Below are 11,722 nucleotides of genomic sequence, written 5' to 3' on the forward strand. Positions count from 1 at the left end.
TCCTTCAAGTGTGTTTATTCACACTGCAATCGGCCGCCAACCCAACCTTTCAGGTTGCCTTTATGTGGTGGGTAGAGCTACAGACCACTAATCATTTAACATTTCTCATTATAGGACTGCTAACGTGTCAAAAGGTTATTAACCTCTAAAAACAAACACTGCGCCTACACGCCAAAATTATGTTCTTCTCTAACACCATACACGTTCTTGCTCATCCTAATGCCAGTATGGGGAGGATGCTCTTAAGATTGTCAATTTTAGAAATGAGCGCTTTGTTGTTGCCTGAGTCGTAATAAAAAGTACCGTAATTACAGTGCAATTGCAGTCATTAACTGAACCATAAAGGCAAATGTGGAATACATGGTGCCATAGGAAACAACTTGCAAAGTGGTCTTTCCAGCGTAGTAGTGTGCATACAGAAATCCCCACTGAATTTACATATCTTACCATTTATGACAAATTAAGAGGACAGTTAGTGTCGCTCTTTCTAGATTATAGTCAACATTTACATATAAAATGTCAGTCCCAGCTAAACCGGGAATATGCTATCTATTATCTGCAAGATATCTAACAGCGTTGAACTCTCTAGACTGCATATAAAGTTTTGAGTGTATGTAAAGGTTTAACCACGCTGCAGCCAAGAGGAAGGGAAAGGACAGAAAACTGTCTGATTGTATTGAGTTTTCCTTTGTTTGTTTAAAAAATTCATCCTCATTTGATTCGTCTCATGCATGGTCCTCAGCAAGATTCAATAGATAGATACATGCCTCAGATTCACAAATGTCTGGTCTTTTTGCAGTTCACTTGTGTGGTGATAATAAACACTGTAAGTGACATATGCCTATTACAGTATGAAAGTGAACGAACAACAATATGCATTAGCAACAAAAAAAAAGGAACTAGTTGACTTACTGTAATACAGTTAGGCTTCCTTTGTAGAAGCCTCCTCTCTCCAACAGGAGAACTCCAACAGGGGCAGATCACTTGAAGATCCAACGATAGCTTGACAGCACCATCTAGTGGGAGGACCCGGGCAGAGACGACAGGGGAGAACACATCGCCAGAAACCTGCAGAGCCAAAGGTGATGGATTTAGACCAGTGGTTCCCACTCTTATTGGTCTGAGGTAACGTTATCCCCACAGCCCTGTCAGATGAACTCATCTACCATTAACTCCCAATGTATGCTCCAAATGTATAACCCTATAGGCTATAATGGTAATGTTTCCATGCTTGTTAAATTGTCAATATTTAGGTTGGTTTGGTCAGCAACGTTAGGCTGAGTGGAGTGAAGCTATTTGGACATTTTTATTTCTACCATTTCCTCATAACCTATAACTATTTTAACCATTTAGCCATTACTGTTAGTTAATAATTTGAACTGTTTAGTTATGTATTCCTACCCATTATTCATTTACTTGGGTTAAATTGCAAACTAGTGCAACAGGTGTTACAGCTGATTAGATATATATTTATATAGTTTATGTAATCGAATGAATCTTACACAAACAGCCCATAGCCTAGTGGGAATGTAATCAGATTTATGAAGTAATTTAGTTAGTTCAAAGTTAGTTTAGTTATATAGTAGTAGTAAATACCGAGGAACAGAAGAAAGTAAGCGTCTTTCACAAAGCTGCAAACTGCTGCCGTGTTGTGTACACACACACACACACACACACACACACACACAATTGCCGCATGCGCAATGCCATCTGGCTTCTCGATGTCTAGGAGATTGCAAGTAGATGATGCGGCTGAGCGGCCGGCACGGACTGAATGCATGACTGGCGTATCTTAGTCACAGCTTTTCTCTTGCCTTGTCTAGTTTCTTGCCAAATAGCTGTTTAATGTCGGGAAGTAACCGGAGCAGTGTAGAAACTGGTTAGCAGTAACGGCGGAAGAAAAGCGAAGCAGCCACTGAGAGGAGTTGGGCATCAATTTGCACCGGATGTCATTACACGCTCTTAAATATCGAGAACGTAAGTAACGGCATCTTTTTTAACAGTGTGTGTGTGTGTGTGTGTGTGTGTGTGTGTGTGTGTGTGTATGTGTGTGTGTGTGTGTGTGTGCGCTGTGCGTGTGCCGTAATTTGGTTTTGGGCATGCTTAACTCTATCCCTGCATTTACATTAAAAACCGGCTTACTCCCATGTTTTAGTCTGATTTTTGGGCTTAATTAGGACGCCTTGATGGAAAAGAGCCCAGCCGAGCCCTTTGTCCACGTCAAATCAATACGTGGGTCGAGGAAGACACTTTTCAAAGCAATTTTGAAAGTTTGGTGGCTAATCTTTTCACGTTTTCATTCGCCTGCAGCACCTTTCATTCACCCACCTGTTAACTTCAGCCTGGGCTAAAACGCACATTTAAATTACACTTGAATTTACCTAAAAATCATTAAGATAAAACAAGTGTTGCCTAGGTAAATGATGTCTGCGAGTTTTTTCATGTTATTTTATTACAAAATTACAATTACAGTGTTCTTCATACAGTGTGCATATGTTCTCTATTTTCTTCATGAACAAGGCATTTGTTTTAGTTTGTCATAGCACATGCAGGCAGATAACCATCAAACAGGCTTGTGTGTCGTTGGGCATTTGTACTTACAGGAGGCCTAGCCTACATCTAAGCTCGTTTATCAATTGAATGTAAGCCTCTTGAGCGGTCCGAGCGAAACCTGCTGACATATGCGCCCCGGTCTTTTTGTGTGCGCACAAACCCGACTAACCCTCTATCAGATTTCCCTCCGCGGCCCACGGCAACTAAACTAAACTCTGGGTAGGTATGTTGTTATATGAAGTCCTGCAAAAAATACTAAGGTGTTAAGTCCTCACACCCATGTGGAATATTGGTCTAAATACTCAGCCCTCTCCTGCCAGTTGTTGATGGACAAGTGGCTAGTCACTTTATACAGAGCAATTCATTATTGAAAGGAAACCTGATCGGACACATCGGATTAATTACAGATTCATATGGAGACACTAGCTCTCAGGTGGATGAGAACTTTTTGTTATGTAATGCTGCTTTATTCAAGTTAACGAGGACACATTTCTCTCGGGATGTACTACATAGGCCTACTGTTTAACAACAACTTTTAGTTTGATTTGTATGTCATATTTATATTGTTAAGTTAAAAAAGGGTTCATATAGAAATGATTAACTACCTGTGTGAATGAGAAATGTATCAGAAACAGAGAAAACAAAGTATTACCCAATATCCTCCATTCGTTGTACTACATTTATGTCCAACTGCTGTGACTGGCCAGCAATCATAAGAATCGATGGGACGCATTAGCCTCTTGTGAAGGTTAATGTTGTCTAATGTGTTCTTCTTGGATGTTTGCAGCAATGCTTAAAAGAGTGTAATGGAAAAAAAAACTTCATCCATTCATTTATAATGAGCTGATTATTCCATTCTGGAGCGTATGATATGACACAGCATTATAAAAATCCCTCTCTAAAAGGCGTATGTGGGAACTCTACTCCCTGAGAGAAGCCAGTTCGATATGCTGAAAGTGTTGGCTTTAGTCTAGACATCTTTGGCATTATAAATATGCTCCCATCAACAATTAGCAAATGTGATTCAGTGGTTTACAAGAACATTTGCAGAGCGTGACACATACTAAAACGCTTACACAGTGTAGCTCCTCATGCTGCTAGTTACACTGATAGGATACGTATTGCCTGTAATTAAATTTGGGTGGTTCTCACTGACATTACCTCTGTTGCCTCTCTCTCTCTCTTTCTTTCTCTCCCTGCCACAGTATAATCAGGACCAAAGGCAAAGCCATGGAGGTTGTAACACATTTTGTAAATGACACTGTAGAATTCTACAAATGGGGCCTTACTATAGCAGGTAAGATCTTTACAGACACTTGTTTCTAAATCACAGTGAGTCACTTCAGATGTAAGATTAGTGAAAAGAATGTCTGTTGTTATCTGTCATACAAATTATCTGGTAAATCTTAAGGTAGAATGATACAATTATAGTCACCAGCTTACTTGTTCAGACAGGGATGTGCACATCATTATAACATTCAGTTTTTTCAAGCCCCCACTGCGGACTTTATATAACATAGTCAAACTGGGGACTTACTCCAAAAAAGCTGTTTTACATAATGTACTCGTCGTGATGTCCTGTCCACTGTCCCTGTGTATTAACAGTAAGGCTGGAAAGAAAATTGTTATCATTACTCATACAAATAATGACATCAGAAACAAAAGTGCAAAAATAATGTGATTGTTCTCAAACTTTTCCTTTAACTGATTATCAGAATGCTACAATGTAATTATGTAGCTTACCTGATACACTTGTATCACACCAATTATCTTAAGAGTTGTGGGAGAGGGTGAATACAGTAGTTGTGGGGATGTCACAGTTAACTACAGTAAGTGAGCTTGATACTGCACCACCTTTAAAAAGAACCCCTCTTTCCTCCAGACAAGAGGGTGGAGAGCTGGCCGATGATGTCATCTCCCATCCCCACTCTGGCCATCAGCTGCCTGTACCTGCTCTTCCTTTGGGCGGGGCCTAGATACATGCAGGACCGCAAGCCCTACATACTCAGGAAAACCCTCATTGTCTACAACTTCAGCATGGTGGTCCTCAACTTTTACATCGCCAAAGAGGTAAGGACGTGTAGATTACTTCATGCGTTACAGTAGTTCACGACTGAAAACCCAGACAGCAATGCATTTTCCCTATATAAGTGTTACTGAATGGCTTTCCCTCAGCTTGCATCAGAGCAACACTGTGTGACATTAAGTCTTGGCTTTACACTCAAATAGGAACATAATTCCACATAAACATTACCAGATGTTGAATCACTGAGTACTATGTTTATATATGTTCATATACTATGTAGATCTATTAGTTACGCAACATGATTTCTTCTTATATATGGCGCCTTTGAAACTGGAAAAATAGAGACATGGGTTACGGATTTTGATTGATTTATTTTTTATCGGCCCAGAAATTAAAAAAAAGAAAATTAGCTAGCTAGCGCACCCCACGGGCCCACCCTCCCCACTGCTAGGAGACCACTTTGCCGGGAGACAAGCAGAAGGCAGCTCTGCAGATGGACCTTCAATTTGTGTCTGTGGCAACTCGATTTGAGCCACTGAAACCCCAGAGGCAGGGGTCTTATCCTGGACTGCCCAGACTCAGCTCAGAATCAACTTTCTGTTGCTACTGGTACACAGTTAGACCCAGCACTGCTACTGGCCACCAGCTCCTGTGACCCTCGGCGCTAGGGTTTGCGTTTGGTGAATTTGAGCTTCTGCAGCTGCTAACTGTAGGTTTGTCTACAGAGTAGTCTTGCACTACCAGACCTTCCTCCAAAGCGCTGCAGAGGAAGGGCTGGTTAGTCCACACAACATTATAGGATGGGAGAAAAACACGATCTGGTTTATTGGCAGCACCGGCCTTAAATGACGCTGCCTCTGCAAAAAAAGCACCAAGAAGGAACTTGTTGGGTGGAATGTGTACATTTAAAAGTTGTTTTAGTCTAAACAGAAAACTCTGATTGGACAGAGAGTCTAGCTAACTGTCTCCAGTTAGAAATGAAACGTCATTGGCTATCTGCAGAGCTTACTCCAGAGCTGAGGGGCCGCCCCGACTCCCTCTCGGATCAGCCAACCTCCTGTAGTTGCCATTGCTTATAGAGGAAAGCTGTGTTAACTCCAGAAAGTTATGCATGTTTAATTTTTCTAGTTGCTCACACAGAATCTACAAAAAGGCTAGAAAAGACAATAACTTAAGTAGAGAAGATCACACCAGTGTGAGTACCATATCTACTAGTGATCCTGCTCACTATGACAAATCAACTACTTAATGTAAAGAGACAATTACTTGCAGTTAAACCACTTAAATTTGCCATTGTAATGGTTGAACAGTAAGTTTTAAGTATTGGTGTTGGCTCTACATATTATCTCAACCAAGCACCTAGCAAGTGGTTGTGCATCTGATTGCCTTTTTTATTTACAGCAAATAATGTAACAATCCTAGATTTCTACTAGCTCTCTGCTGGTTGTATAGAGAACTCAAACACTTTAGAAAGAGTGTCTACGGGGATTACTTCTGTGCACTGGATTAGTTGTTGCTTTCTCCATATCTTCGGAAATGTCAACCATTTTCTGAGTTTGTGGTTTCTTTCTTCCCGTCAGCTCCTACTAGCCTCCAGAGCAGCCGGGTACAGCTACCTCTGTCAGCCTGTCAACTACTCCAACGATGTCAATGAAGTCAGGGTAAGCGCCCTCAAACACACCAAAACATCCCCAAACACAAATACAAATACGCACATTCCCACACCTGTACACCTGTGGTAGAGATGTTCTGGCGCCATTTTTCCTTTCCCACTATCGATACAGCTGAAGTTGCATATCCGCAGATACGAGTACTGATCCAATACCAGTGTGTTCAAAAATACATATATTTTATTATGTTTTAACATCTGTATATTACTATCCCTGTATGGATGTGATGTAAAATCTATCACTGTTGTTAAACCTTTTGTGAGACATGAACAAACAAACAATGAACGCCATCAAACTTTTTTTTAATCCAGTTTGACAGTCAGTCATAACGGATAGAGAACGTAAATAAATTACTTTAAAGTAGATTTTCTTCAGACCTAAATATCGTGGTATCGGATCGGTACATAAACTCCAGTACTTGCCGATACCAGCATGTTAGACAATGTCAAAGGCTTTTCTGATACTGGTATTATTATCGGAACATCTCCATACACAAGTACCAAATTTATCATGTGACAACAACGACCGAAAGGACATCTGTGCATTTCGTTTTGTCAAGGGTTAAAGTAGGAAAAAGACAGAGAGACATCATAGTATATATCTCGAGGAATTTCAGGACAAACAGGATGTGGCCGGCAGTCAGATAGGCGGGAGTGATTGGTCTCTCCAAAGTAACACTCCACCCTCAGGCCTTGCTCTTTCATAATGGCATGATGCTACACCACCACAGCTTAGAGAGCAACCATGTGTACTACGTGCATGTGTGTATTAGACTGGTAGAGATGAAGCATTAAATAGGAGAAAGCACAAAGTGATTTGTGACTGTTCCTGTGGGACGTCTAATAGTGAATACATTTGCATCCACTTACACCAGAAGGGGGGGGGGAGTATATTGTCATGCAATTACTTTCAATACACGCCATGCGAGTGCCCGAGTATTTCGTTATGATCCTTACTCCATGCTATCTATCCAACAGTATGATTTTACTATACCGTATGTTTTAAGCGTGATGATATACTTTTCCTGGATTTTTTTCCCCCTGTTTGCAAAAGCATGAAGATTTGGCTTTGTAATAATTCTCTCTTCCCTGTTTGATGTCTTCAGATAGCATCTGCTCTCTGGTGGTACTACATCTCCAAAGGAGTGGAATTTTTGGACACTGTGTTTTTCATCCTGAGGAAGAAGTTCACCCAGGTCAGCTTCCTCCACGTCTACCATCACTGCACCATGTTCATCCTCTGGTGGATCGGTATCAAATGGGTTCCCGGTGGACAATGTGAGTAAAGAGGTTCTAAATCTTCATGATATCCAGCGGCTGAAGTCATCGCCTTGATCTCATCTTTGTGGCGCTGGCATTCAGTCGCACGCCTTGACATGACACTGGATTCAGATCTAACCCTTTCGATTGTTCCACAGCATTTTTTGGTGCAACCATCAACTCTTCCATCCACGTCCTCATGTACGGTTACTACGGCCTGGCAGCTCTGGGGCCTCAGATGCAGAAGTACCTCTGGTGGAAGAAATACCTCACCATTATCCAGATGGTGGGTATAACTTTATGGTTCGGCTTTGTGTGGGTGTTTTGAGGGAAATATCTTCCTTAAAATAACTATTTTATTTGCACTTATTATACAGTTATGTTAATAATAAGTCATAACATTGCCTTTAGGTCAATGAGATGAGAGGCTTATGTCATAGTGTGATTTTTTTTTTTTATTTTGGCCTTAAGAAAAATGCTTTGTTTAGACATTTTATTTAGAAGCAGTACATGTATGTGACAGTTCTTAATTTGTTACTGATCTATTTGATTCAATTTTAATGATAGTTCTTATAAGAAAGTGTTTTTTTGTGCAGTACATCATAAGAATGCTCAAAGGAATGTAGTTTTATATCATACATTCTGCAAGTTTATTGCATTTTACGGTGTTTTAGGCTGTTTTATTATAATAATCTATATTATTTTTGTGTTTTCACCAGATCCAGTTCCACGTGACCATCGGCCATGCTGGACACTCCCTCTACACGGGTTGTCCATTCCCCGCCTGGATGCAGTGGGCTCTGATTGGCTACGCCGTCACCTTCATCATCCTCTTCGCCAACTTCTACTACCACGCGTACCGTCGCAAACCTTCCTCTGCGCAGAAGGGAGGCAAGCCCGTGGCAAACGGCAGCTCCATGGTAACTAACGGTCATAGCAAAGTGGAAGAAGTGGAGGATGACGGAAAGAAGCAAAAGAAAGGAAGAGCGAAAAGAGAGTAAAGAATGGAAAAGGGTGTGCTTTGCAGTAAAAAGGAAGAGGACAGTTGTTTGAAGGGCCGCAGAAGGAGAGAGGGTTAGGGAAGGTATACACAGAAACCAGACTGGCTTCATCATCCCTGCAAATAATGTAGAAGGAGATGATTTGGGACCAATTTGGAAAGGTGAAAGGGTAGACGTGTGTGTTTTTGTCTGTAAGGGGTTTTGGGAGGAAGAGAGGGGTGTTGTTTGTCTCCATAACAGTTGTTTTTTTTGTTAATCAAGAAAAGCAAGATGCTGATCATGTAGGCTCGACACTCTGCTGTCCAAGTGTGTTTTGGACCGTAACAGGGCATAAATATTTAAGGACCTACAAACTGCTCAGCATCCACTAACTGATCAACCAAAATTCACCTCCAGCTTTTGTACTAAGGATTCCAGTATTGTTTCAACGGACAGCTTAAATAGTCTTTAATATGCTAATTTATTGTAAAGTATTGTACAGGTGTAAAAGAGTTTTAATGAATTTAACTATTACCAACATGAGAACATGCAGATGTTAATACCAAAGGTTTTTGTTTCTCAGTTCGGAGGTGGAGAAATATTGTTTACAAATACTTGAGAGTTGAGCAAAGTTAGTGAATGAAAAAAAAAATCATTCTCCCAACTGCCATCTACTTTATTGAACTACTTTTCTTCCATCTACAACATCTACCAAGCCAACGTGTCATGGACTTGACGTTTCTCTGCCGTCTCAAACTGGTATAAATGTGCTGCATTTACAGAATGACATGCTATTTTCTTTGTGTTCATTGTGATTAAATTGTACAAAAGACTTTGGAGGATGGGGGGCTTTAGTTTCTTCTAGTATTCATGCAAATGTGTGGATAACTTTGTTATATTTTTTGTGATTTCTGATTTCTTTCTTTTTGCTGTGCAATGTAGCCGAGATGCCAGGGTAGGAGATTTGAAATTCAGCTCATTATTGTCTCACTACCATGTAGGACAGAAGGAAACCTCTCCTAAAAAGAGCTTCTTTTTTTAAGAAAACAAATGGTAATTTCATTGTCTTATTAAAAATGAAAGCAACACAACTTCTGGCTTCACATATAACTGAAATAAAGACAATGTCAGCACCCCCTAGTTTGTGTGTCTTTGTGTTGGTGTTAGTAACCGCATGCCGTGCATTCGCTAAAGCAATTGGAAAATCAGCTTCTTTAACACTAAAGCAATTCAACACGCAGGATAAGGTTGTCACCCATTGGGATTCTAATCTGGAGCCGAAGCCTTCCCATCCCCCCATCTTCCCATCTCCTCTCTCTCTATCCTTCTTCCTCTACTTCTTTCATCTCTCTTCCATCTCAGGAGTGTGTGAGAGGCAGAGGCAGGCTGTGACTTTAGCCTGTCCAGACAGATCTGTCCTAATCTTTGGAGTTAAATTGGCTTTAGCTTCAAAAGAGCTTATTTCCACGTCACTCCATGAGTTACCCAGGATAGCAGGTCACTGGAAGAGAAGCCTTTACTAATCTGCCACCAGGTTGCTACTGCAACTTCAAACTGTATGGATTAGTTTAAATTTGGCTTTGATATAGTGTTGATTTACTGTGCAAATGAAAATATGTGTACTTTCATGTGCATCAAAAAAAGAGATGCCCGTTTTTGCCCCAAATATAAGAAAATAAACTTTTTTATTTTTCCACAAACATAGGGATGCCTGTGCTGTATATTTAATATCCTGGTTAATTTCAGGACTCCATGTCCTCCACATATTTCACACAGTCAGCGTCCAATTTAGCCTGCGACTAACACTCTTTCACCGCATTGTGAATCCAGAAAGGGCATCTATTCAGTGTTTCATCCCTTATCCATTTCCTGTCATCCAAAAGCATCAGATCACACAAATTCACTTAATCCTGATACTTTGCAGCTCAGGCAATTTTTGGGGTTTTTACACCTCGCCCCTTTTTCCACATCCTCCCCCCTCCCACCTACCGTACAGTACATGCACTACTTTACAGACGTCCACCTTATCTTGGTGCACCACCACCTGTCTCTTTGCACCCATGGCATCAAGGTGGAGGTGGAAGGAAGGAGTTCTAAAGGTGTAGATGGGAATGATGACTTGATGAAAGGAGGTCCATTTGTCCTCCACAGGGGACACAGAGTGATCTAAGCCAGGGACTAAGAGGATTGCAGAAAGGCCAAGGCTTTTCTATCAAAGGCATTAAGCACAGGTCTCTATAACCTGCATCCCTGCTGCTGCAGTAACATGCAAACACCTATCGTATGCATGTACACACTTAGTACTATGGAGCTTGGGTATAGATTTGTGTGTCAAATTGTAGGCTGCAACCACACTTTGATGTAGAAATAACTACATTCCTATGCAACTCTTTTAAGATAAATATGTAGGTGTAAAACAAGTAGCTGGTTCCCAAAGATACAGCACAACTCTTTCCCCAGCTTTGATAATGTGTAGCAAATAAGCCTATCATTTCATTAGCTTACTCACTGACAGTGGACTGACTCACCTGGTATTCTGAGATGGGCTGTCTATTATAGGGAGGAGGGTTGAAGGGTCAGTTTGCAGGAGCTAATTCTCTGCAACCCCGACCCGTCACTCTCTCATCTCATTAGCAATTAAATGACTAAGGAGCTCATTCTATCCTAACAAAGTTGAAACAGTCAGCATTTTACTGGCTCTCCGTTTATGTGGGACAGATTGCCTTCAGAGCTTGTGCTGACTCGGTTTTGTGTGTGGAGAGCACCCTCTGGTGGGTCTGAATTTTGTTTCAGTACATTTATTGGGTCAGAAACGGATTAGATGAGTGGGGCACATGTGTGTGATTTCTGGCATAAGTGATTGAGACATACTGTATGTACATGCCGGGAAGATTTTATGTGTCCAAGTCAGAATGGTCGGGCAAGCACCACCATGTTATTGTATTTGGAAAAACGTGAATTAAAGTGGGAAATGTATTTCTGAATTAATTACTTGTAAATTTGGTGATATTGTTACTACACTAATGGCACTATTAAGTAAAATGATAACACCTGCATTTGTACAGTACAATTTTGAGAATCTGTCCTGCCTGGCACTGTATTTCAGATTATCTTGTGCACAGTGGGCTCAAACAAGAATGTCAACAATTTAGCATTATTCTTTCATTAAGATGGGGATATACAAGAGACGGACTTAAAAAAGAATGGTCATGAGATATCCCAACTTTTAGTCCC

General features: G+C 40.8%; 1 protein-coding gene across 1 annotated transcript; it reads left to right on the forward strand.

Moving 5' to 3' along the window:
• Positions 1 to 1,704: 1,704 nt before the first annotated feature.
• Positions 1,705 to 9,625, forward strand: elovl4b (ELOVL fatty acid elongase 4b). Its single transcript, XM_034899642.1, has 7 exons — positions 1,705 to 1,977; positions 3,759 to 3,850; positions 4,436 to 4,623; positions 6,160 to 6,240; positions 7,355 to 7,526; positions 7,667 to 7,794; positions 8,228 to 9,625. Exons 2-7 carry the CDS (start codon positions 3,784 to 3,786, stop codon positions 8,507 to 8,509), a joined length of 918 nt encoding a protein of 305 aa, XP_034755533.1. The 5' UTR covers positions 1,705 to 1,977; positions 3,759 to 3,783; the 3' UTR covers positions 8,510 to 9,625.
• Positions 9,626 to 11,722: the final 2,097 nt, after the last annotated feature.

This window comes from Etheostoma cragini, chromosome 18, assembly GCF_013103735.1.
Source record: "Etheostoma cragini isolate CJK2018 chromosome 18, CSU_Ecrag_1.0, whole genome shotgun sequence".
NCBI lineage: Eukaryota > Metazoa > Chordata > Actinopteri > Perciformes > Percidae > Etheostoma > Etheostoma cragini.